Here is a 25864-nt window from a genome sequence, read left to right on the forward strand (position 1 = left end):
CTTGGTCATCTACACTGCTCAATGATTTGAAACATGGTAGGGAATACAGTAGACTGGCCAGATGCAGTGGCTCACGCCTACAATCTTAGCACTTTGGGAGACCAAGGTGGGTGGATCACTTGAGGTCATGAGTTCGAGACCAGCCTGGCCAACATGATGATACCCCGTCTCTACTAAAAATACAAAAATTAGCCACGCATGGTAGTGCACGCCTGTAGTCCCAGCTACTCAGGAGACTGAGGTGGGAGAATTGCTTGAACCTGGGAGGCAGAGGTTGCAGTGAGCCAAGATTGTGCCACTGCACTCCAGCCTTGGCCACAGAGCAAGACTCCATCTGAAAAAAAAGGAATACTGTAAGGCCGGGCACGGTGGCTCACACCTATAATCCTGGCACTTTGGGAGGCCAAGGCGGGTAGATCATGAGGTCAGGAGATCGAGACCATCCTGGCTAACATGGTGAAACCCCGTCTCTACTAAAAATACAAAAAAAAATTAGCCGGGTGTGGTGGCGGGCGCCTGTAGTCCCAGCTACTCGGGAGGCTGAGGCAGGAGAATGGCATGAACCCAGGAGGCGGAGCTTGCAGTGAGCCGAGATAGCACCACTGCACTCTGGCCTGGGTGAAAGAGCGAGACTCCGTCTCAAAAAAAAAAAAAAAAAAAAGAATACAGTAGACCCTTGAACAAAGTGGGTGTCAGAGACTCTTAACCTCTGCACAATTGATGATCTGGTTTTAACTTTTGACTCTATAAAATGTTAAATGTTGGCCAGGTGCAGGGGCTCACACCTGTAATCCCAGCACTTTGGGAGGCCGAGGTGGGTGGATCCCTTGAGGTTAGGAGTTCGAGATCAGCCTGGCCAATGTGAAACCCCATCTCTACTAAAAATACGAAAAATTAACCGAGCATGGTGTCGGGCACCTGTAATCCCAGCTACTCAGGAGGCTGAGACAGGAGAACTGCTTCAACCTGGGAGGTGGAGGTTGCAGCGAGCTGAGATCATGCCACTGCACTCCAGTCTGGGCAACGAGAGTGAAACTTTGTCTCAAATAAAAAGAAAAAAAGCTAAATGTTAATAGCCTATTGTTGACTGGAAGCTTTATCAGTAACATAACCAGTCAATTAATACATATTTTGTGTGTTGGTGTGTATGTGTAAGTGTATATTAGGACAGTTTCTCACTTTGTTACTCAGGCTGGAGTGTAGGGGCATGGTCATAGCTTAATACAACTTAGAACTCCTGGGGTCAAGCAATCCTCCTGCCTCAGACTCTTGAGTAGCTAGGATTGTAGGCAAGTGCCACCATGCTGGGCTGATTTTTAAATTATTTTTTGTGGAGATGGAGGTCTTGCTATGTTGCCCAGGCTGGTCTCAAACTCCTAGCCTCAAGCAGTCCTCCCACCTCATCCCTAAGTGCTGGGATTATAGGTATAAACCACCATGCCTGGTCTGTTTGGTCTATTATATATGGTATTCTTATAATAAAGTAAGCTAGAAAAAAGAAATATTATCAAGAAAATCATAAGGAAGTGAAAACATATTGACTTGATTAAGTGGATCATCCTAAAGGAATCCTTTTCATTGTTTTCACATTGAGTAGCCTGAAGAGGAGGGGTTGGTCTTGTTCCCTCAGAGGCAGCAGAGGTTGATAAAAGTTTGCATATGAGTGGACTTGTGCCATTCAAGCCCATTTTGTTCAAGGGTCAATAATACTTTGGTGAATAAGTCAGGCATGGTCACAGTGTCCCATGAACATAGAATCTAAAATGTTTCTATAATTTTGTAATCATTTATCATGACTTTTATGGGTCTACATTTTAGGAGTAAAATGGGAAGACCGGAACATTGAAGATCAGTACAAAAATTCCAGGAGAAATCCAAGGTAATTTGCACTTATAACATGAAGCTGTGTCCCTTGAGATAATGTTAGAGTGGTAGGAAATTATATTTATTTACTTATGTATTCATGTATCTGAGACAAGGCTTAATCTGTCACATAGGCTAGAGTGCAGTGGCATGATCATAGCTTACTGCAGCCTTGAACCCCTGGACTCAAGCCATCCTCCTTTCTTGGCCTCCCAGAATGCTAGGATTACAGGCATGAGTCACTGTGCCCAGTGGAAATTTAAAGAACAAGCAAACAAAGTGAAGCAGCCCAGCTTCAAATTTGTTAATTTTTAGAATGTTTTCTCCAAAAATATATACTTAAATACACACACATTCATTGTTTGCAAAATAGTTGCCTTGGAAACAGTATTAAGAAATCTCATAGTGGCCGGGTGCGGTGGCTCACGCCTTTAATCCCAGCACTTTGGGAGGCTGAGGAGGGCAGATCATGAGGTCAGGAGATCGAGACCATCCTGGCTAACATGGTGAAACCCCATCTGTACTAAAAATACAAAAAAATTAGCCAGGCATGGTGGTGGGTGCCTGTAGTCCCAGCTGCTTGGGAGGCTGAGGCAGGAGAATGGCGTGAACCCAGGAGGTGGAGCTTGCAGTGAGCCGAGATGGTGCCACTGCACTCCAGCCTGAGCGACAGAGTGAAACTCCATCTCAAAAATAAAATAAAATAAAAAAATAAAAAAAAGAAACCCCATAGTGGCCAGATGTGGTGGTTGATGCTTGTAATCCCAGTGCTTTGGGAGTCTGAATGGGAAAGATTGCTTGAGCCCAGGAGTTTGAGACCAGCCTGGGCAATGCAGTGAGAACTCATCTCTACAAGAAATAACAAAAAAAATCAGCCAAGCCTGGTGGCGCATGCCTGTAGGCCCAGCTACTTGGGAGGCTGAGGTGGGAGGATTGTCTGAGCCTGGAAGGTGGAGGCTGCAGCGAGCTGTGGTCATACCACTGCATTCCAGCCTGCGCAACAGAGTGAGACCCTGTTTCAGGAAAAAAAAAAAAAAAAAAGAACAAGAAAAAAGAAACTGCCTAGTAACATCACTGTTTTGATAATAGCTGTAATAGAGCCCCTTTGCAGAGAATTCAGTCCACTCACTGTCAGACACTTCAGACAGAACATAAAGCCTACATTTCTCATGATAATGTAAAATATGCAAATCAAATGCTTGCTAATAAATATAAAATTATTTATCAGCAAACTCTTTGTAATGTGCTTCTTATTTTTTATAGAAATCATATGGCAGAGAGACTCTGTGAATGTAAAGATGGTCAATGTGGAGAAACTTTCAGCCTGATTCCAGATGGTATAATGAACAAGAACACTCTTCCTGGGGTAAAACCATGTGAAAGCAGTGTGTGTGGAGAAGGCAACGTGGATCATTCATCTCTGAATTGCTACATCAGAGCTGACACTGGACACAAACCGTATGAGTGTCAGGAACATGGAGAGAAGCCACATAAATGTAAGCAGTGTGTAAAAACCTTCAGCTGCCTCCACTCCTTCCAAACACATGAAAAGCCTCACACTGGAGAGAAACCCTATGATTGTAAGGAATGGGAAAAAACCTTCGATTCTCCCCAAACCGTTCGAAGATACAGGGTAGCGCATAGTGGAGATGGACCTTATAAATGTAAGTTTTGTGGGAAAGCCTTTGATAATCTCAGTTTATATCTCACACATGAAAGATCTCATACTGGACAGAAGCCATATGAATGTAATGAATGTGGGAAAGCCTTTGGTTTTCCCAGCTCCTTTCATAGACATGAAAGAACGCACACCGAGGAGAAACCATATGAATGTAAGCAATGTGGGAAAACCTTTAGTTGTTCCAGTTCCATTAAAAAACATGAAAGAATCCACACTGGAGAGAAGCCCTATGAATACAAACAATGTGGGAAAGCCTTTGCTTCTTGCAATTCCTTTCAGTATCATGAAAGGACTCACACTGGAGAGAAACCCTATGAATGTAAGCAATGTGGGAAAGCCTTTAATTGTTCCAGTTCCATTAGAAAACATGCAAGAATTCACACTGGAGAGAAACCCTATATATGTAAACAATGTGGTAAAGCTTTTAGATTTCCCAGTTCTATTAAAAATCATGAAAAGACTCACACTGGAGAGAAGCTCTATGAATGTCAGGAATGTGGGAAAGCCTTCAGATATTCCAGTTCACTTCGAGTACATGAAAGAATTCACACTGGAGAGAAGCCGTATGAATGTGAGGACTGTGGGAAAGCCTTCAGTCATCCCACGACCTTTCGTAGACATAAAATTACCCACACTGCAGAGAAACCTTATGAATGTCAGAAATGTGGGGAAGCCTTCCGTTATCCTGTTGCTTTTCATAGACATGAAAGAACGCACACCGGGGAGAAACCATATGAATGTAAGCAATGTGGGAAAACCTTTAGTTCTTCCAGTTCCATTAAAAAACATGAAAGAATCCACACTGGAGAGAAGCCCTATGAATGCAAACAATGTGGGAAAGCCTTCGCTTCTTGCGATTCCTTTCAGTATCATGAAAGGACTCACACTGGAGAGAAACCCTATGAATGTAAGCAATGTGGGAAAGCCTTTAATTGTTCCAGTTCCATTAGAAAACATGCAAGAATTCACACTGGAGAGAAACCCTATATATGTAAACAATGTGGTAAAGCTTTTAGATTTCCCAGTTCTATTAAAAATCATGAAAAGACTCACACTGGAGAGAAGCCCTATGAATGTCAGGAATGTGGGAAAGCCTTCAGATATTCCAGTTCACTTCGAGTACATAAAAGAATTCACACTGGAGAGAAGCCGTATGAATGTGAGGACTGTGGGAAAGCCTTCAGTCATCTCACGACCTTTCATAGACATAAAATTACCCACACTGCAGAGAAACCTTATGAATGTCAGGAATGTGGGGAAGCCTTCCGTTATCCTGTTGCTTTTTGTAGACATAAAATTACCCACACTGCAGAGAAACTTTGAGTGTAAGGAATGTGGGAAAGCCTTCTGTTATCACAGTTCCCTTCAAAGGACTCACAACGGAGAAAAGTTGTGTGGATATAAAAAAATGTAAAGCTGGCTGGGTGCGGTGGCTGATGCCTGTAATCCCAGCACTTTGGGAGGCCAAGGCGGGCGGATCATGAGGTCAAGAGATTGAGACCATCACGGCCAACATGGTAAAACCCCATCTCTACTAAAAATACAAAAATTAGCTGGGCGTGGTGGCATGCGCCTGTAATACCAGCTACTTGGGAGGCTGAGGCAGGAGAATTGCTTGAACCTGGGAGGTGGAGGTTGCAGTGAACCGAGATTGTGCCACTGTACTCCAGCCAGGCGACAGAGCGAGACTCCGTCTCAAAAAAAAAAAAAAAAAAAGTAAAGCCTTCCACTATTCCAGTACCTTCTGAAACCACGAAAGAACTCACACTTGAGAAAAACAATGATGTTAGGAACATGGGAAGCCTTTCCTTTCTCTCTCAATCGTTTGAAGGCGTATGGTGTGACATGCTGGCGATAGACCTCATAACTGTAAGGAACATGGAAAACGATTCTTGTTTTCCATGCTCCTTGTTTATTTTAGATATATGAAAGAATTTACTCTGGAGAGAAACTATGAGTGTAAAAAATGTGGTAACGCCTTGTGTAGTTTCTGTTTCTCTGAAATACTGTCATGTCCTGGTATTCTCAGGGGATTAGTTGCAGGCACCCCGCTCCCCACTTCAGAACATCTAAATCTGAAGATGCTTAAGTGCTTTATATAAAATGGTGTATTTTCCTAGAACCTAAGCACATCCTCTTGTACACTTTAAATCATCTCTAGGTTATCTATACTGCCTAATGCATTGTAAATGATATAAAAATAGTTGTTTCATTGTGTTATTTAGGGAATGCTGACAAGAAAAAACATCTGTAGATGTTTAATACAGATGACCATCACAGGCCCACCTCCATAGTACAGGCCCACCTCATAGTATATGTCAGCTACAATGAAACATTTTCCTTTTTTTTTTTGAAAAAGTTTTGGATTGGTTTCATTTAATGGCCTCAAAAACACGTGTTGACATTCTCCAAATCCTTGGTTCTTCTCTCTTGATAACCCTCATATGATGATTGCTCTGTGGTTCCTAAAGCTGCAGTGTGTTGAGGTGCTTAGATACGTGGCAGTGTGGATAAGTCAGGGGACATCAGTTTAACTTGAATTTTCTTTTCTTTTTTTTTTTTTTTTGAGATGGAGTCTTGCTCTGTCACCCAGGCTGGAGTGCAATGGTGCGATCTTGGCTCACTGCAACCTCCACCTCCTGGGCTCAAGTGATTCTCCTGCCTCAGCCTCCCAAGCAGCTGGGATTACAGGTGCCTGCCACCACACCCAGCTAATTTTTGTATTTTTAGAAGAGATGGGGTTTCACCATGTTGGCCAGGCTGGTCTTGAACTCCTGACCTCGTGATCTGCCCACCTCGACCTCCCAAAGTGCTGGGACTACAGGCATGAGCCACCCTGCCCGGCCAGAATTTTCTTTCAGGACATCAGGAGGATCCTCTGCTGGAAGAACCAACATCTGATTGCAGATGTTGCCTCTTTGGTGGAAGGTCAGTAACACAAATCTTGGATCTGTGGTGTTTGAGGGCTGAAAATATTTAAGCATCGAACTTTCAGTCCTTTTTTTTTTTTTTTTTTTTTTGAGATGGAGTCTTGCTCTGTCACCCAGGCTGGAGTGCAGTGGCACGATCTCAGCTCACTGCAACCTCTGCCTCCCGGGTTCAAGCGATTCTCCTGCCTCAGCCTCCCGAATAGCTGGGATTACAGGCGCACACCACCATCCCCAGCTAAATTTTGTATTTGTAGCAGAGACGGGGTTTCACCATGTTGGCCAGGCTGGTCTTGAACTCCTGATCTCTGATGATCTGCCCACCTTGGCCTCCCAAAGTGCTGGGATTATAGGCGTGAGCCACCGCACCCTGCCGAAGTTTCAGTCTTCATAATTGCAGATGCTTTAGTTGGAAATATCATAGGAAAAGCTGTTTTTTCTTTCTCTTTGAATCATCAAACACATCTTGCAATGGTTTTGGCCATGTTATCTCTGGTGACCTGGAAGCGACTTTGATATTAAGCTTCAGAGTATGCTGAAACAAGTCAAGACTTTTGGTGATGTTAGGATGGTATGCATGTATTTTGCATGTGAGGTCATAAATTTAGGGAGCAGGTAGAAAATTATTGCTTTATTTGTCCCCTGAAATTCATATTATTATTATTTTTTTGAGAGAGTTTTGCTCTTGTTGCCTAGGCTGGAGCGCAATGGCACAATCTCGGCTCAATGCAACCTCCACCTCCTGGTTTCAAGCGATTCTCCTGCCTCAGCCTCCCAAGTAGCTGAGACTGTACGCATACGCCACCGTACCCGGCTAATTTTTTGTATTTAGTAGAGACAAGGTTTCACCATGTTGGTCAGGCTGGTCTCCAACTCCTGACCTCAGGTGATCCATGCACCTCGGCCTCCCAAAGTGCCGGGATTATAGGGATGTGCCACCACGCCCAGCCCTGAAATTCATATTTTGAAACCTTACTCCCTAATGTATGGAATGAGGAGATAGGATGCCTGGGAGGTAATTAGGATTACTTGGGATCATGAGGGTAGAGTTCTCAGGAATGGGACTATAAGGTTCCCTAGAGAGCTTGCATTTGCTCTCTATTATGTGAGGACACAATGAGATGAAAGCCTTCTTTGAACAAGGAAGCTTGCCCTTACCAGGCACTGAATCTACTATCACTTTGATCTTGGAGTTCACAATCTCCTGTATACTGAGGAGCAAATGTTAGGTGTTTAATACACCCAGCTTATGTCATTTTGTTTTAGGAGCCCCTGGTGGATAAAGCACAACCCCATTAAAAAATAGGTGAAGGAGTTGAATAGACATTTCTCTAATGAGGATATACAAATAGACAATAATTACATAAAGAAGATGTTCAGCATCACTCATGGTTTAGGGACATGCAAATCAAGAGCAAAATGACATCTATATCCCCTCACCCTCATTAGTTTGCTTCTGTCCAAGAACAAAATAACATGCTGGCAACGATGTGGAATAATGAGGACCCTTGTACACTATTGATGGAAATGCAAAATGTCACAACTACTTTTGAAAACTATATGGCAGGCCGGGTGCGGTGGCTCATGCCTGTAATCCCAGCACTTTGGGAGCCTGAAGTGGGCAGATCACCTGAGATTGGGAGTTGAAGACCAGCCTGACCAAGATGGAGAAACCCCATCTCTACTAAAAATACAAAAAAATTAGCTGGGCATGGTGGCCCGTGCTTGTAATCCCAGCTACTCAGGAGGCTGAGGCAGGAGAATCACTTGAACCCGGGAGGCGGAGGTTACAGTGAGTGGAGATCGTGCCATTGCACTCCAGCCTGGGCAACAAGAGCGAAAGTCCATCTCAAAAAAAAAAAAAAAAGAAGAAAACTGTGTGGCAGGTAATCAATACATTGAAAAAATGGAAATAACATCCACCATTTTTCCCTTCTGGGAATATAAGCAAAAGAATAGAGAGAGGGGCCTGAAATGGGTATTTGTATACATGGTATAGCAGTATAACTTACCAATAGGGAAAATGTGGAAGCAACTCTCTTGTATATTGACAGATGGATGAATAAGCAAAAGGTAGTATATGCATAGGATAGACTATTACTCTGCCTTCAAAAGGAAGGGCGACCTGACAAATGCTACAGCATTGATGAACTTGGAGCACATTATGCTAAGTGAAATAGTCCATTCATATAAAGACACACCTTATAAGGTCGAGTCACTTGATTTTTTACAACCTGTCTCCAGACATGGGCTCCTTAAACTCCAGACCCAAAATGTTTTTGCTTATATGAGGTACTCAGAGGAGTCAAATTCATAAAGAAAGTAGAATGGTGATTGTGTGGAATAGGGGAAGTGGGTAATGGAGACTTATGATTTAATGGCATAAAGTTTCAATATTGCAAGATGAAAAGAGTTCTGGAGATAGATGGTGGTGATGGCTGCACACCAATATGAACGTACTGAAAGCCAGTAATTCTACACTTAAAAATTAAGATGGGCCGGGCGCAGTGGCTCACGCTTGTAATCCCAGCACTTTGGGAGGCCGAGGTGGGTGGATCACCTGAGGTCAGGAGTTGGAGACCAGCCTGGCCAAAATGGCAAAACCCCGTCTCTACTAAAAATACAAAAATGAGCTGGGCATGGTGGTGCATGCCTGTAAGCCCAGTTACTCAGGAGGCTGAGGCAGGAGGATCTCTTGAACCCGGGAGGCTGAGGTTGCAGTGAGCTGAGATTGTGCCACTGCACTCCAGCCTGGGAGACAGAGCGAGACTCCGTCTCAACAACAACAACAAAAAATTGTTAAGATGATAAATTGTATTTCATCTGTATTTTAGTACCATTAAAATGTGTGGGATTGGTCAGAGTGGTGGGGAAAAACTATAGGGAAAGGACGCAAACCTTCTGAGAGGTTGGAAGGTTCTGCAGAGCCCTGGGGGAGAATAGCTGGAGGTGGCTGTTCTATAACCCTGAGGCAGAGGGCATGGAGTAGGTACAAGGGAGTGTGGGGGAATTTATCTTAAACAGGCTTGTTTACTTGTGTTGACCAGGAGCTGACCTTTCATCATCCCTGTGCCTGACGTTCCCTGAAAGGGGAACAATAAGTGTTAATTACCTACAGGTTGTGTTGGCTCCAGGTTTTTGGCATTGTGCCTAGACTGAATAAAAGCAAGCAGCTCCAGCTTCTTGGGGCTGCTTTCTGGCCACTAGAGCCAGGCAGTCACCTAGTTGCTGTTACACTGAATACCTGTGTCTGAGTCCTCATTTCATCCGTTGGCCAGGGTCTGCAGGACAGACCCGGCATTAAAAGAGTGGGGAGCCACAGTAGTGCAAAGACCCCACTGGACCACCAACATACCAAGCAGTTCTTGGTTCAATCCCTCCTTGTCCTCAACACTGTTTTTCCATTTTCCTTGTCCATAAAGGACCTGTTTCCACATGCTTGCTTTGACTCTGATGTCACCTTTAGAGTTGATGCTCAGGCATAGCTCACTTAACTGTCTCACCTTTTCTCTCCTGATCTGGTTGTTGATGGCTGTTGTGAGACATTGGTTGTTGCCTTTTTAGTTTAAAAGGATTCAAATGACACACAGCAATGGAGATGCAGTATATGGCAATTTATTGCAAACGAAAAAGTATTTTGAAAGTTAAGTGCAGAACAGACAGTATGCCCTGAGAGAGAGAGGAGGATTCAGGGCAGGCTGCTCATAAGGATGAGACAGCAAACAGTGGCACTAGGGAGACTTTTAAAAACAATTTTAATAGTTAGATTTCAGCTCTTTTGAGTGGTTTCAAGTCTGCTGTGGAGGAAGGGGGTAGGGGGAAGGTGGGCATAGCCCGAGAGGCAACAGACTCCAGAACATTCCAGACACAGTCCTTCAGAGGCTGGCTAGTATTAAGGAAAGTGGTTAGGTTTGTGAGGTGAAACAGTGGATGCTTGTGGCTTTTCCGCAGTGTGTGCAGTCAGGCCAGCTTGACTTGGAGGAAAGCCATTCAACACAAAAATGGCACCACAGTTACCCTGGAGGTAACTGTGAAGCACAGGGTTTGAGCCACCTCCATCATCCTCAGGGCACTGTGTGTTTCACGATACTCTGTGGCACTGCTTTCTTTTCTTTTCTTTTCTTTTTTTTTTGGACGGAGTCTCGCTCTGTCGTCCAGGCTGGAGTGCAGTGGTGCGATCTCGGCTCACTGCAAGCTCCGCCTCCCGGGTTCTCGCCATTCTCCTGCCTCAGCCTCCCGAGTAGCTGGGATTACAGGCGCCCGCCACCGCGCCCAGCTAATTTCTTTTTGTATTTTTAGTAGAGACGAGGTTTCACTGTGTTAGCCAGGGATGGTCTCAATCTCCTGACCTTGTGATCCGCCCGCCTCGGCCTCCCAAAGTGCTGGGATTACAGGCGTGAGCCACCTCGCCCGGCCGAGAGACTCCTTTTATGGGACTCTTACATGATTATTCATAAGAGGCTGGGAAGAGGTGTTACTAGTAAGCACATTCTGGGTGGTCTTCTGGGTGCACATGCACAGTAGCTGCCCATTCTTGTTCATACGTCACATCTCATTAGCATCTTAAATCTCCACCCAGGGATGTGGTTTTTACTATTATAATGAGCAAAGGGTCAATCTGAAGACAGGTAAAATAAAAATACGCGTGCTCCCTACAGGGGAAATTCCCTACTGGAGAGAGCTTTGCTTGAATGAGCTTGACTACAATGCGAATGCTGAGGCTTATTGTGTTGACTGTACGATTGCCAAGTCTCCAGGACATGGTTACTTCCTTGGCTACCTATCCTGTCTCATGGTCCTCAGTCACTTCACACCCATGATGTATGCTAACACCCTTCGGTTATCTGTTTAGAAGGGATAATTATTATTATTATTATTTTTGAGACAGAGTCTCGCTCTGTTGCCAGGCTGGAGTGCAGTGGCACGATCTCAGCTCCCTGCAACCTCTGCCTTCTGTGTTCAAGCAATTCTCCTGCCTCAGCCTCCCGAGTAGCTGGAACTATAGGCATGTGCCACCATACCCAGCTAATTTTTGTATTTTTAGTAGACGAGGTTTCACCATGTTGGCCAGGATGGTGTCGATCTCCTGACCTCGTGATCCACTCGCCTCGGCCTCCCAAAGTGCTGGGATTACAGGCATGAGCCACCGCGCCCAGTCTAGAAGTTATAATTTTAACTTTCCCTGAAGAACACTCATAAACATAAGTTAAGGATTGCAATGTTTTGTTCATGAACAAATCTTCCAGACTGTGAGAATTAAGATAAACTGAAAATAATAATAATGCGATACAGATTTTCCTAACTACAGAAAATTGAGGAAACATACTACAAAATGTGGAATGATTGACCTTTAATTCTACCTGGGCTGGAGGTTCAAGAAATGGACAGAAGGGGTCACTACATGCACAGGAAAGAATTTCCTAATTTTACTAGTAGAGCTGATGTTGAAGGAGAAATATGTGCTGTAACAAGAGAACTTCAAAGTAGGATGAATGAAGGAAATCTTACCCCCCTAATAATATGGAATTTATGCAGAATCAATTTTTACTTCAGAAGGTCAGTAAATTCTGCTTTCATCCAATGTCTTTACATGTAGAATTATTTTTCATTATCATTGTTCTTACCTTTTGTAGTGATTACTCTGTTGTTTATCAAGTAAATGATAACCCGTTACCATCAGCATCACTTTTCTTGTGATATATAGCTAACTTTCAGTGATGTACAAAAATATTTATCAACTATATCTTTCATATTTTTGCATTCTTGGGGTATTTTGTTACATGTGTAACAACTCTTGAGATTCCACACATAACAATACATTCTTAGGATTATTACTTTGCCATTGGTAGTCACTGGGTTTGTCCACTTCCTGTATGGTGTTATTTGCAAATGAAATACACACATACTACATTTTTATATGTGGTAGGTCCAACAACCTATCAACTGATTATTTTACAGGTGAAGAAATACACATTTAGTCTGTCTTTTATAGTTATAATATTCTTTAATAGTCATCTTTGTTTTCTCCTGTTTTTTGCCATCATTTGATGTCAGACTGAAGAACTTTCTTTGGTCTTTCTTGTAGGGCTTGTGCTGGAAATAAGTTCTCTTAGTATGTATGCTTAAACCTGGGAAAGTCTTGTTTTGACTTCTGATTTGAATGTGAGCTTTGGTGGATATAGAAATGTTCTATTATATATGTTTCAGAGCAGAGGAATAGCATCTAACTAAAAGCAAATATGTCTATTTCACCCAAACACTTATCATTACACTAGTTTATATAAGTTAATGTCAAAAAACAATGAGCAATAAATAGGAATAGGATGGAAGAAGGAAATATTGTGATTGAAGATGAAACCATTGTTTGGGAAAGTAAAGACAAAACAACTGGAAAAAAATTTTAAGCTGGGGAAGGAGGCAATTTGCTGTTTATGGAGCAAACATACTATTGAATTAAAATCACATTTCTTGAAAATGTATATTAATTTCTAAGAATAGCACTAATACCATATGCCGTATCTGTGGAAAGGTATGAGTATTTCCTGATGAAATGACCTGAGTGTCACCTCTATAGATTTATATATAACTTTGATGGATTGAAGGTTCCTCATCCCAATCCTCACTGTAGAGAAATGGTTTAAATATAAGTAATTCAGGAATCTGATCCAAATTAACTCGTGTATAATATTCCAGAAAAATTCACAACATCAAAGAAATGTTATGAAATTTATACTTTTTTTTCTGTCAGAGGGCCTCACTGTGTCACCCAGGCTGGAGTGCAGTGGTGTGATCTCACCTCATTGCAGCCTTGACTTAGTGGACTCCAGAAAGCCTCTTGCCTCAGCCTCCCAAATAGCAGGGACTACAGGCATAGGCCATCACACCTGACTCATTTTTTAATTTTAATTTTTTTTTTTTGGTAGAGACAGGGTCTCACTATGTTGTCCAGTCCAGGCTGCCTCAAACTCCTGGGCTCAAGCAATCCTCCCAACTCAGCCTCCCAAAGTGCTGGGATTATAGGCCATTGCTCCCAGCTTATTTTTTATTTATTATTATTATTATTATTATTATTATTATTATTTTGAGACAGAGTCTCACTCTTTTGCCCAGGCTGGAGTGCAGTGGCGCTATCTCGGCTCACTGCAAGCTCCGCCTCCCGGATTCACTCCATTCTCCTGGCTCAACCTCCCGAGTAGCTGGGACTACAGGCGCCCGCCATCGCGCCCGATTGAGGTTTTGTATTTTTAATAGAGACAGGGTTTCACCGTGTTAGCCAGGATGGTCTCGATCTCCTGACCTCGTGATCCGCCCACCTCGGCCTCCCAAAGTGCTGGGATTACACGCGTAAGCCACCGCGCCCGGCCTATTTTTTATTTTTTTTAGTCATGGTTTAGCTTGATCACCCAGGCTGTTCTAAAACTCCTGGGCTCAAAAGATCCTTCCCGCCTCAGCCTCCCTCTGGGGTAGCTGGGACCACACGTACTTGCCAACTCACCCAGCCTTTTATTATCAGTGCCTAATGCTTAAGGAGGATGTGGGCTACCTTTTACTTTCAGATAAAAAACATTGAGGTGAGATAATTCTGTTAATTTTTTTTAACACAAAGGTTCATAACTTGAATAGGTACTGTTTCTTGCCTAAATCATTTAATTAAAAAATTTCGTTTTCATTTTGTAATCTCTTGGATCTTGGAGTTGATTGAAGTGTATTTTTAATAGCCAAGTAGATTCACTTTTATATGGTTTTAAAATTGTTGGGTATATAAGGGGCATTTGAAACATTAGATTTTTGTATTTGCTGTGACTTTCCTACTGGCCAGTGTGCAAGGTACCGGATATCCTCCGGGAACTGCAGGCAGGCCCGTCTCTCTTTCACGGGTGAGAGCCGCAGCCGACTCTTGGCGGAAGCGGAAACCCTTTCCTCCATCACGTTTCGCCCATTCCAGGCCAGAAGCAGGCCCCGCTCCTTGCTGCTCGCCTGTGAGCATATTTCGTCGAATCCCGGCTGGGCGGCTTGGTCGCAGTGTGCCTGTGCTGGGCCGGGAGCGCGTTCATCGCCCACAGCCGCTCCAGTTCTTGCGAGTGGTTGTCCTGCACGCCAGGAGCCGTGGGCCGGGCCATCAGGCCATACAAGTGCTGCGAAAGCGGCCTCGCCTTCGGCTGCATCATCTCGGGGATGTTTCACTTGTCTCTTCTCCCAGTTCCAGCCCCAGCCTCTCGAACTCACCGGGTCTCCACAGCACACTCTGATCAATATCCCACAGGTGAGGAATATGAAATACTCTTTATAAAGTGGAAGCTAGTAAGTCGTTCTTTTCAAACTTTCACAAGAAACTACAGATCTTTTTAAAAGATTCTGATTCAGCAGGTCATTGGGGAAGGCCTGATCCTCTGCATTTCTGACTCGGTCCCCAGTGTCGTCCATGCTGCTGGTCCGCGGACCGCAGTTAGAGTGCTGAGGTAGTAATAGACCTGGTTAGGCAGGCAGGCAAGGGACTGATCCCATGGAGCCTGGTGGGCCGTATTAAGGACTTTTATTGGATTTCGAGCAGAGAAGCGATGTTTGGGTTGTGTTTTAAGAAGCTACAGAACAAGTTCTGCCAAAGTGGAAGCAAAGACAGGTTACCCACTCCTCTTTTGCCTCCTCGCCTCTTGCCTCGTCGCGGGTGAGCTATGACTATCTGGGGCAGTGGTGCGCCGGGGGTAAAAGTATTTACCAAGACAATTGTAGGTAAAGGAAGGCAGGTTTATCAGAGAAAGTATGAAAATTCGTTGCGAGGCAGCAACAGGCAGGTCAGCAGAAGAGAAGCTGAATGCAGGGAAACAGGCTTGCTGAGGATTTTATGGACTGGAACTTTGGCTGATTGATAACGCCAAGGCAGCAGGGAGCTAATTTGCATTTTTCTGGCCGCTGTGGTGTTTGATAAATTGAAGCGTTTGTTGATAAGCAGGAAGTTTGAGTTATGTATGTTATCTGAGCAGGAGGGCCATATGTCCTGGGCCATAAAGAAAGCAGACCTATAACTTATCTGCCTCTTTTTGTTTATATGTCCTGGACCATGAAGAAAGGCAGATTTGTAGCTTATTTACTTTATCTCTCTGCTTTCTGCGGCTCTCGCCAGCCTGATTTTTTTCTCCCCTAATTAGGACTCTGCGTGCCTGATTGCTTTTCTCTGCCTTCCTTACTTGCAACTCCCAAGGTCATGTGTCCGTGAGAGTGGACCTAACTCAGCCGCTAACTCAGCCTCGAGCTACACAAAAAAGGGACTGGACTGGGCTAAGGCTTCAAAAAGGGTGGGCCTTGGGTAAGGTGTTCCAGCTGGTCCAGCACCCTCCTGTCCCATTTCCCAGGCCCTGGCAGTCCAGAATTGAGTAAAACATACTGAGATAATCCTCCACTGGTGAACCTGGAGGAAGATCCATCCTGTAGGAGGCGAGAGCCTGGGAAAGGACATCACTATGGAGGGAACTGAAGTTGGGGTGGAGGTCGGTGGATGGGGTATTGGAAGTGGCTTGAGACCAGGAGATGAGTTTAAAGTCCTCAGGTGCCTGTGGGTAAAGTTCTGACAAAGGAACCAGGAAGAAATAAGAGTCAGATGATGAAAAGGATCAGGACTGGGGGAAAAAACAAGGACCCAACCTGGTGATCGGGATTAAACAATTATTCTGGGCAGGCAAGGGCAAGAAATAGATAATAATCTGGAAAAAGAAATCGCTGGTGTAGGAGGGATATCAGCTGAGAAGAGTTGGTCCAAGGCTCTTGGTCTACACTCCACATCCTGTGGGGTGCACCTGGTGGGCAACTAGGAGAGAAGAAGGGCCCGATGTCCAGTAAGGGAATCAGAATGTGAATGCAGTATTGCTGTGGGGAAGGATCACAGGCCACCTGGAGCCACCTAAGTGAAAACAAGGGTCAGTGCCTGGGGATGGAAGGATCTGAATGGAAACTCACTTAAGGCCAGGTGGGGTGACCTGAGTAGCAAACAGGTAAAAGTTGGGTAGGAGGACCTGATTTGGATGGGGCTGCTCACTGTGATGTCTATGAAGCTATCATTCCAGCTGCTGTCCACCTAGGAGCTGTTGGTCAGTACAGTCAGCTGCGTGTTCCCATCTTGTGTATGAGGGCAGTAGTGAGGGCTGCACTTCATGCCTGCCTTGATCACTGGCGGGAGACAGAGGACATGGAAGTATGGGCTGTTTGGGGGGATGGTGCCTATGAGGAAGGTCTGATCCCAAATCTAGAGAATGGGAGGGTGGGATGTATCATGGAGGGTCAGGCCGGGGGTCTGGAGGATATCATGTCCTAAATGCAGGTGTTCTCTGGGTCTCAGGTCCCTGCTACCAGCCCAGCCTGGTGAGGCTCCAGATGAGTCAATAACCCTGGCTCAGGAGAGCTGGTGTGGGATCTGTTAGGCCAAGGGGTCTGGCTTCCTTACTACCTCCCACTTCTACCTCTGTAGAAATGTCTGTCTCCAGCATCATGTCAAAGCAACTGATGACTTCCCTACCCCAGGCATCACTGAGCTAAATTGGGTGGCAGGAAGGTGATCACCACCTAAGTACTATCTTTTTTTTTTTTTTTTTTTTTTGAGACACAGTCTCGCTGTGTCGCCCAGGCTGGAGTGCAGTGGCTCCATCTTGGCTCACTGCAAGCTCCACCTCCCAGGTTCACGCCATTCTCCTGCCTCAGCCTCCCGAGTAGCTGGGACTATAGGCGCCCGCCACCATGCCTGGCTAATTTTTTGTATTTTTAGTAGAGACGAGGTTTCACCATGTTAGCCAGGATGGTCTTGATCTCCTGACCTCGTGATCCACCTGCCTCGGCCTCTCAAAGTGCTGGGATTACAGGTGTGAGCCACTGTGCCTGGCCCACCCAAGTAGTATCTTATCCCTTCTCTCCTTTTCATCCCAGCCTGTGCCCACTGATTGCTTGGTTACCGGTCCCGTTATCCACTGCAGCTCCTGGTACTTCTCTTCTGGGTACAGCTGAACCACCTGGGAAGAGCAAGCTAAGAAGTTCTGGTGCCCCCCTTGCAGCAAGGCTATCAGTGGGCACAAGAGGATGGGGGGATGGGCTGGAGTAAGCCCTACCCAGAGCAGGAGGGAGCCCCACACAGTTCTCCCTCAGCTGTTAACTTCCCAGAGACCCACCTCACAGTCAAGAGCACCAACGGGCACTCCTCCCTCCACTCCCCTTGCTGGGGCACCAGTTTCTTTCCACCCCAGGTGTTGTTCACTATCCCCGTTATTTCAATTCTCATGGCTCACAGGAAGAAATAGGTATATTGTACTGAGATTTTTCTAAATGACATAAAAATATGTATTCGTGAAACAATCTTTTCAAGATAAGGATCCCATCCATCAGACTCAAACATTACCCGCTGGTCCTTGGTAATCTTGCCCCACCCTACTGCTTCCTCTCTCTCAGCCACCCCTGATGGAATCCTGCAGTTTGTACTGTTCTGTGTCAGGCATCTTTCACTCAGCATAACTGAGCTTCATCCAATAGTTCTTTATTGTACATGAATAATATTCCATCTTCAGAGGAAGCAAAATTTGTTTCTCCAGCTGTTGATGGATATTTGGGTTAATTTCAGTTTTTGGCTATTAAGAATTAAACATATGAATATTCACATACCAGTGTTTGTAAGAACATATGATATTTCTTTTTTGTTTGTTTGAGACAGCCTCGCTCTGTCACCAGGCTGGAGTGTAGTGGCGCAATCTTGGCTCACTGCAACCTCCGCCTCCCAGGTTCAAGCCATTCTCCTGCTTCAGCCTTCTGAGTAGTTGGGACTACAGGTGCGTGCCACCACGCCCAGCTAATTTTTGTATTTTTAGTAGAGGCAGAGTTTCACTATGTTGGCCAGGCTGGCCTTGATCTCTTGAACCTCGTGATCCGCCCACCTCAGCCTCCTAAAGTGCTGGGATTACAGGCATGAGCCACTGTGCCCAGCTGATTATTTCTTTAGAAGATGTTATTTTATTCTACCTAGGAGTAAAATGGCTGGGTGTTGTGACAGGTGTATGTTTAACTTCTTAGGAAACTTCCAAACTGTTTTCCAAGTGGCTGTTCCATTTTGTATTCCCACCAACATCATATGAGTTCCAGTTGCTTCGCATTGTCACCAACATTTGATATGGCCAATCTTACTAATTTTAGACTCCCAAATATGTGTAGTGGTATTAGAATTGTGGCTTAAAGCCAGGCACAGTGGCTCACGCCTGTAATCCCAGCACTTTGGGAGGCCAAGGTGGGCGGATCACGAGGTCAGGAGATCGAGACCATCCTGGCTAACACGGTGAAACCCCATCTCTATCTACTAAAAATACAAACACTTAGCCAGGTGTGGTGGTGGGCGCCTGTTGTCCCAGCTACTCCGGAGGCTGAGGCAGGAGAATGGTGTGAACCTGGGAGGCGGAGCTTGCAGTGAGCCAAGATAGTGCCACTGCACTCCAGCCTGGGCGACAGATCGAGACTCCACCTCAAAAAAAAAAAATTGTGGCTTAAATTTGTGTTTACTTAATGAATGATGATGTTGAATGATATTTCATGTTTTTATTTGTCACTGAAAAATATTCTATGGTCAAGTATTAATGACATTGATTGTTTTCAGATTATTAGTTTTTGAGAGTTCTTTATATATTCTGGATATAATTGCTGCATCAGATTATGGTTTGTAAGTATTTTCTCCCATCTACGGCTATTCTTTAAAAATCCTTAGCAGTCTCTAGGCCGGGAGTGGTGGCTCATGCCTGTAATCCCAGCACTTTGGGAGGCCAAGGCGGGCAGATCACTTGAGGTCGGGAGTTCAAGACCAGCCTGACCAACATGGAGAAACCCCATCTCTACTAAAAACACAAAATTAGCCAGGCATGGTGGCACATGCCTGTAATCCCAGCTACTCGGGAGACTGAGGTAGGAGAATCGCTTGAAGCTGAGAGGCGGAGGTTGCGGTGAGCTGAGATTGCGCCATTGCACTCCAGCCTGGGCAACAAGAGCGAAACTCCGTCTTAAAAAAAAAAAAAAAAAAATCCTTAGCAGTCTTATGCCTATAATTCCAGTACTTTGGGAGGCCAAGGCGGGCAGATCACTTGAGGTCAGGAGTTCGAGACCAGCCTGGCCAACATGGTGAAACCCCATCTCTACTAAAAATACAAAAATTAACCAGGCATGATGTTGCGTGCCTGTACTCCCAGCTACTTGGGAGGCTGTGGCGGGAGAATTACTTGAACCTGGGAGGCGGAGGTTGCAGTGAGCCGAGATCATGACACTGTACTCCAGCCTGGGTGACAGAGCGAGACTCTGTCTCAAAAAAAAAAAAAAAAAAAAAAAAAAAAAAAAAAAAAAAATTCCTTAACTGTATCCTTCACAAAGCAAATTTTTATTTTAATGAAGTTTAATTTCTCAATTTTTAATGGATTCTGCATCTTTGTCATATGTATGCAATTGTAACGTAACCCAAGGTCAAATAATTTCACCTACATTTTCTTTACATTTTATAGTTTAGATTATACATTCAGTTTTGTGATCCATTTTGAGTTAATGTTTGTATATAGTGCAAGACACAGATCTACAGTCTTTACTTTTTGCATATGCATATTCTATTTTTTAGCATTATTTGTTGAGAAGAGAAATTTTGACTCAATTGTTCACTTTGATTAAAAAAAACTACTGGACCACATATGTGTAGAAATGTTACTGGAACATTTATTCTGTTCCATGGATATATTTGTCTACTTGCCAAAGACATTGTCTTGATTAGGATTGCTAAATTTTCTTTGTTTTTTTTTTCAGAATTATTTGGCTATTTGTTTGGTTATTTCAGGTACTTTTCACCTTTTTTTTTTTTTTTTTTTTGAGATGGAGTTTCACTCTTGTTGCCCAGGCTGGACAACAACGCAATCTCGGCTCACCGCAACCTCTGCCTCCCGGGTTCAAGTGATTCTCCTGCCTCAGCATCCCAAGTAGCTGGGATTATAGGCATGCGCCACCATGCCCAGCTAATTTTGTGTTTTTAGTAGAGATGGAGTTTCTCCACGTTGGTCAGGCTGGTCTCGAACTCCCGACCTCAGGTGATCCTCCTGCCTCGGCCTCCCAAAGTGCTTGGGATTACAGGCATGAGCCACCACGCCCGGCCTTCATCATAATTTTATAACTTCATAATACATTGTTCTTTTTCTTTTTTAAAAGATTCAATGATTTTTTTTTAAGCAATAAAAAGTAGTAAAAAACCCTTTGTGTTTACTGAAGTGGTTATCATTTCTGGTGCTCTTCTTTCCGGATTTCCACTTGGCTTCATTTTTCTTTGCACCCATGCAGTTTAGGGATGTCTCTTATGGAGCAAGTATGCTGATTACAAACACTTTCACTATGGCTGAATTAATAATTTATTTTCCCTTCATTTGGAAAGATATTGTTTGCTGGATATAGGATTCTCAGTTGATATACTTGTTCTTTCATTACTTTAAGGTAGTTGTTCTATGGTCTCCTGATCTGCGCTGTTGCTGGTAATAAGTATGTAATGAATCCTATCTTTGGTTCAGTGTAGTTAATGTGTCTTTTTCCTGTTGCCTTAAAGCTATTTTAATTGTTCTTGCTGTGAAGTAATTTACTGATTATGTGCTTGGTGTAGATTTATATACATATATGCTCATGGTTTGTTGAACTTTTTTGATCTCTGGGTTTATAATTTTCATCCAGTTTGGCAAATGTGAAACCAGTATTTGTTGAAATATATTTTGTCATGCTCTTTCCTCTGCCAAAGAGTCTTGTTATTTGCATATTATGTCACTTGTAATTTTCCCACTACACAGCTCACTGATTTTCTGTTTTTTGTTGTTGTTTTTTTTTTTGCTGGGTGCTTCATTTGGGATAGTTTCTACTGCTAGGTCACAAGGTTCACTCGTCTTCTTCTCTGCAGTATCTGATTTGCTGTTTATTCCACTCAGTGTAATTTGTTATCCCAGATGTTGTTTTCATGCCTAGTAGCTTGAATCATGTTTTTTTCTTTAGTTTTTAGATTGTTTGGAGGTAAAATATACTAACAGAGAATTTGCCATTTCGATCATTTTTAAAATGTGCCATTTAGTTGTAGTAAATAAATTTACGATGTGGTGTAACCAACGCAGCTATTGATCTCTAGCATTCTCTCATCACTCTAAACAGAAATTGGGTACTCATTAAACAAGTCCCCAGTCTCCCTTCCCCCCAGCTCCTGATAATGTCTATCCTACTTTCTCTATGAATTTGGCTATTCTAGGCACCTCATATAACGGGAAGGATACAATATTTGTCCTTGTGCTGGGCATGGTGGTTTATGCCTGTAATCCCAGCACTTTGGGAGGCTGAGGCAGGCAGATCACGAGGTCAGGAGTTCGAGACCAGCCTGACCAACATGGTGAAACCCCATCTCTACTAAAAATACAAAAATTAGCCGGGTATGGTGGTGTGCACCTGTAATCCCAGCTACTCAGGAGGCTGAGGCAGGAGAATCGCTTGAACCTGGGAGGCAGAGATTGCAGTGAGCCAAGATCACACCACTGCACTCCAGCCTGGATGACAGAGTGAGACTCTGTCTCAAAACAAAACAAAACAAAAAATTTGTCCTTGTGTGTCTGGCTTATTTCACTTAGCATAATGCTTTCCAGGTTCATTCAGGTTGTATCATGTATGAGGAATTCATTGCTTTTTCTGTCTGAATGATACTTCATTGTATGGAGAAACCACACTTTGTGTGTCTACTCTGAACACTTTTCTTTTTTTGTAAAGATTTAAAAAATATATTTAAAAAATAGTTTGAGAGTAATTGAATTAAATAATTGACTGGAAGAGTTGTTTCTACAGTAATATTTTGGCTACTGTGAATTAAGATGGCTATGAAATTGGTATGCATGTGTCTGTGTAAGACCCTGCTTTTACTTCTTTTGGGTATATACCTAGAAGTGGAATTGCTGATGTAAAGAGTAATGGATGTTTCCCTTTTCTTTTTTCTTTTTTTTTGAGACGGAGTCTTGCTCTATCACCCAGGCCTGGAGTGCAGTGGTGCGATCTTGGCTCACTGCAAGCTCCGCCTCCCGGGTTCACGCCGTTCTCCTGCTTCAGCTTCCCGAGTAGCTGGGACTACAGGCGCCCGCCACCAGGCCTGGCTAATTTTTTGTATTTTTAGTAGAGACGGGGTTTCACCGTGTTAGCCAGGATGGTCTCGATCTCCTGACCTTGTGATCCGCCCACCTCGGCCTCCCAAAGTGCTGGGATTACAGGCGTGAGCCACTGCGCCCAGCCTGATGTTTCCCTTTTCTAGTAACAGCCATAGTGTTTTGTTTGTTTGTTTGTTTGTTTGAGACAGAGTTTCCTTCTTGTTGCTCAGGCTGGAGTGCAATGGCACGATCTTGGCTCACTGCAACCTCCGCCTCCCAGGTTCAAGCGATTCTCCTGCCTCAGCCTCCCAAGTAGCTGGGATTACAGGCACGTGCCACCATGCCCAGCTAATTTTTGTGTGTGTGTTTTTAGTAGAAATGGGGTTTCGCCATGTCAACCAGGATGGTCTCAAACTCCTGACCTCAGGTGATCTGCCTGCCTCGGCCTCCCAAAGTGCTGGGATTACAGGCTTGAGCCACCTTGCCCAGCCTGATTTTGTTTTGTTGTGGAGTTGTAGGAGTTGATATGTTCTGGGTACTAATCCCTTGTGAGATAGGTGATAGGAACATGTGTTCTCTCATTCTGTAGGTTGTGTTTTTATTCTGTTGAGAGCATCCTTTGGTGCACAGAAGTTTTCAATTTTGATATAGTCCAGTTTATCTATTTTGGTTGCCTGTGCTTCAGGCAACCAAAGCACATATCTGAGAAATCCAATATCATGAAATTTCCCCCAATATTTCCTTTTCTTTCTTATAGACGGAGTCTTGCTCTGTTGCCAGGCTGGAGTGTAGTGGCGTGATCCTGGCTCACTGCAACCTCTGCCTCCTGGGTTCAAGTGATTCTCATGCCTCAGCCTCCCGAGTAGCTGGTATTACAGGCATGCGCCACCACGCCCAGCTAATTTTTGTATTTTTAGTAGAGACAGGGTTTCACCATGTTAGCCAGGTTGGTCTCGAACTCCTGACCTCATGATCCACCCGCCTCAGCCTCCCAAAGTGCTGGGATTACAGGCATGAGCCGCTGTGCCTGTCCTTTTTTGTTTTTGTTTTTGAGATGGAGTTTCGTTCTTGCTGCCCAGGCTAGAGTGCAATGGCGTGATCTCGGCTCATGGCAACCTCTGCCTCCCGGGTTCAAGTGATTCTCCTGGCTCAGCCTCCCGAGTAGCTGGGATTACAGGCATGCACCACCACGCCCAGCTAATTTATTTTGTATTTTTAGTAGAGACAGGGTTTCTCCATGTTGGTCTGGTTGGTCTCAAACTCCCGACCTCAGGTGATCCACCCACCTCGACCTCCCAAAGTGCTGGGATTACAGGGGTGAGCCACCGCACCTGACCTTCCTTTTCAATTTTTAAAATGTTTGCTTCATATATTTTGGGCCTCTGTTATTTAGTGCAATTATATTTATAACTGTTATATATTCTGTATGATTTGAGCCTTTTATAGTGCTCTTCTTTGTGTCTTTTAAGTTTTTGACTTAGTCTATTTTGTGTGACAATTGTATAGCCACCCCTGCCCTCTTTACATTACTATTTGCATGGAATATCTTTTTCTTTTCTTTTTTTTTTGAGACGGAGTCTCGCTCTGTCGCCCAGGCTGGAGTGCAGTGGCGCGATCTCGGCTCACTGCAAACTCCGCCTCCCGGGTTCACGCCATTCTCCTGCCTCAGCCTCCCGAGTAGCTGGGACTACAGGCGCCCGCTACCACGCCCGGCTAATTTTTTGTATTTTTAGTAGAGACGGGGTTTCACCGTGTTAGCCAGGATGGTCTCGATCTCCTGACCTCGTGATCCGCCCGCCTCGGCCTCCCAAAGTGCTGGGATTACAGGCGTGAGCCACCGCGCCCGGCCGGAATATCTTTTTCTTTCATTCTCTTTCAACTGACTTGGGTATTGAGATCTACAATGAATGTGCTGTAGACAGGATACAATTTGATCATATTTTAAAAATTCATTCTCCCTGCCTCTGCCTTTTGTTTGGCAAGTTTATTCCATTTAATTACCAATAACAAAGGCATTACGTCTGCCATTGTACGGTTCGTGTTCTGTATGACTAATAGCTTTGTTTTTCATAAAAATATGAGGAATTCCTTATGTTTTCAAAATCAGTGTCTAGTTTCTTGGCTTTTGATTGGAAACTTTTATTAACACTTAAAGGAGGGAGCATAGCCACACTCTGCAGAGGGGACAAGAGGGCAAGTTGAACTCCCAGAGCTGAATCCTTATGTGTCTTGCCTCATCACCATGACTTGGTAATGAGGCAGGGACACTCTGGGGACCCATTTCTTTTTCTTATCTTTTTTCTTTTTTGAGACAGAGTTTTGCTCTTTCACCCAGGCTGGAGTGAAGTGGCACGATCTTGGCTCACTGCAACCTCTGTCCACTCCCCCCCTCACCCCACCCCGGGTTCAAGCGATTCTCCTGCCTCAGCCCCCTGAGTAGCTGGGATTACAGGCGCCCACCACCATGCCTGGCTAATTTTTGTATTTTTAGTAGAGACGGGGTTTCACCGTATTGGCAAGGTTGATCTCGAACTCCTGACCTCAGGTGATCCATCCGCATTGGCCTCCCAAAATGCTGGGATTACAGGTGTGAGCCACCGCGCCCGGCCTCTGGGGACCCATTTCAACAGTCTGGCACCCATGGTTGGGAATATGTTTAACCTCTAAATTGGGGTTTTCCTGTTGAACTGTGTCTGAAAGACTGCTTCTCTGAGCTAGCTCATGTTTTTGCTTTTTCTCTCTATTGATTCCTTTATAGAATATTGCTGTCATATAAGTCCAGCTTTTCCGTGAATTTAACAGTTTTATCCTGTTGTCGATGTGTATTTATTTTCTTGAAAATAAGTAGATTGAGACATCAGATGGGAGAAAGGCTTGACTATGTCGCCAGCAGCCTCATGCCAAATTCCTGATCCCTGGAGGACAGAGCCCCCCTCCTGCTCCAAGGCCAGGAGATGGCACCACTGGACAGTGAGTCTGGGATTCCTAGCACACACTTGTGATTGCTGGTCCAGGAAAAAGAAGCAGGAAGGGCCATTAGTACAATCAATCAGGAAATTCTGCTTAAGTGCACATTTCTCCCCAGGAGAGTCGGGTCACTGCACTGGGAGGAAGCCCGCTTGCCAAGGGCTGTGTCTGGAACCTATTCATCGCGCTCCACTCAGCACGGTGAGATCGCCTCTTCTGTTACTCGGTCTCCAGGGGGCGGGACCTGGAGCCGTATCCAATCAGGGCCATGGGGTGGGGTCGTGAGA

General features: G+C 44.4%; 1 protein-coding gene across 5 annotated transcripts in view; it reads left to right on the forward strand.

Moving 5' to 3' along the window:
• LOC103783642 (zinc finger protein 20) overlaps nucleotides 1-25864 on the forward strand; it is a 54267-nt gene that overhangs the window by 10900 nt on the left and 17503 nt on the right. For 4 of the 5 annotated variants that reach the window (XM_063599907.1, XM_063599906.1, XM_063599908.1 and 1 more), the window contains exons 3-4: nucleotides 1819-1879; nucleotides 3127-25778. In XM_063599907.1, the coding sequence (XP_063455977.1) occupies nucleotides 1819-1879; nucleotides 3127-4867 (1802 nt within the window). In that variant the 3' untranslated portion in view covers nucleotides 4868-25778. The remainder of the gene's footprint in view (nucleotides 1-1818; nucleotides 1880-3126; nucleotides 25779-25864) is intronic. The other variant, XM_063599909.1, reaches the window with a different exon arrangement.

This window comes from Pan paniscus, chromosome 20, assembly GCF_029289425.2.
Source record: "Pan paniscus chromosome 20, NHGRI_mPanPan1-v2.0_pri, whole genome shotgun sequence".
Classification (NCBI taxonomy): domain Eukaryota; kingdom Metazoa; phylum Chordata; class Mammalia; order Primates; family Hominidae; genus Pan; species Pan paniscus.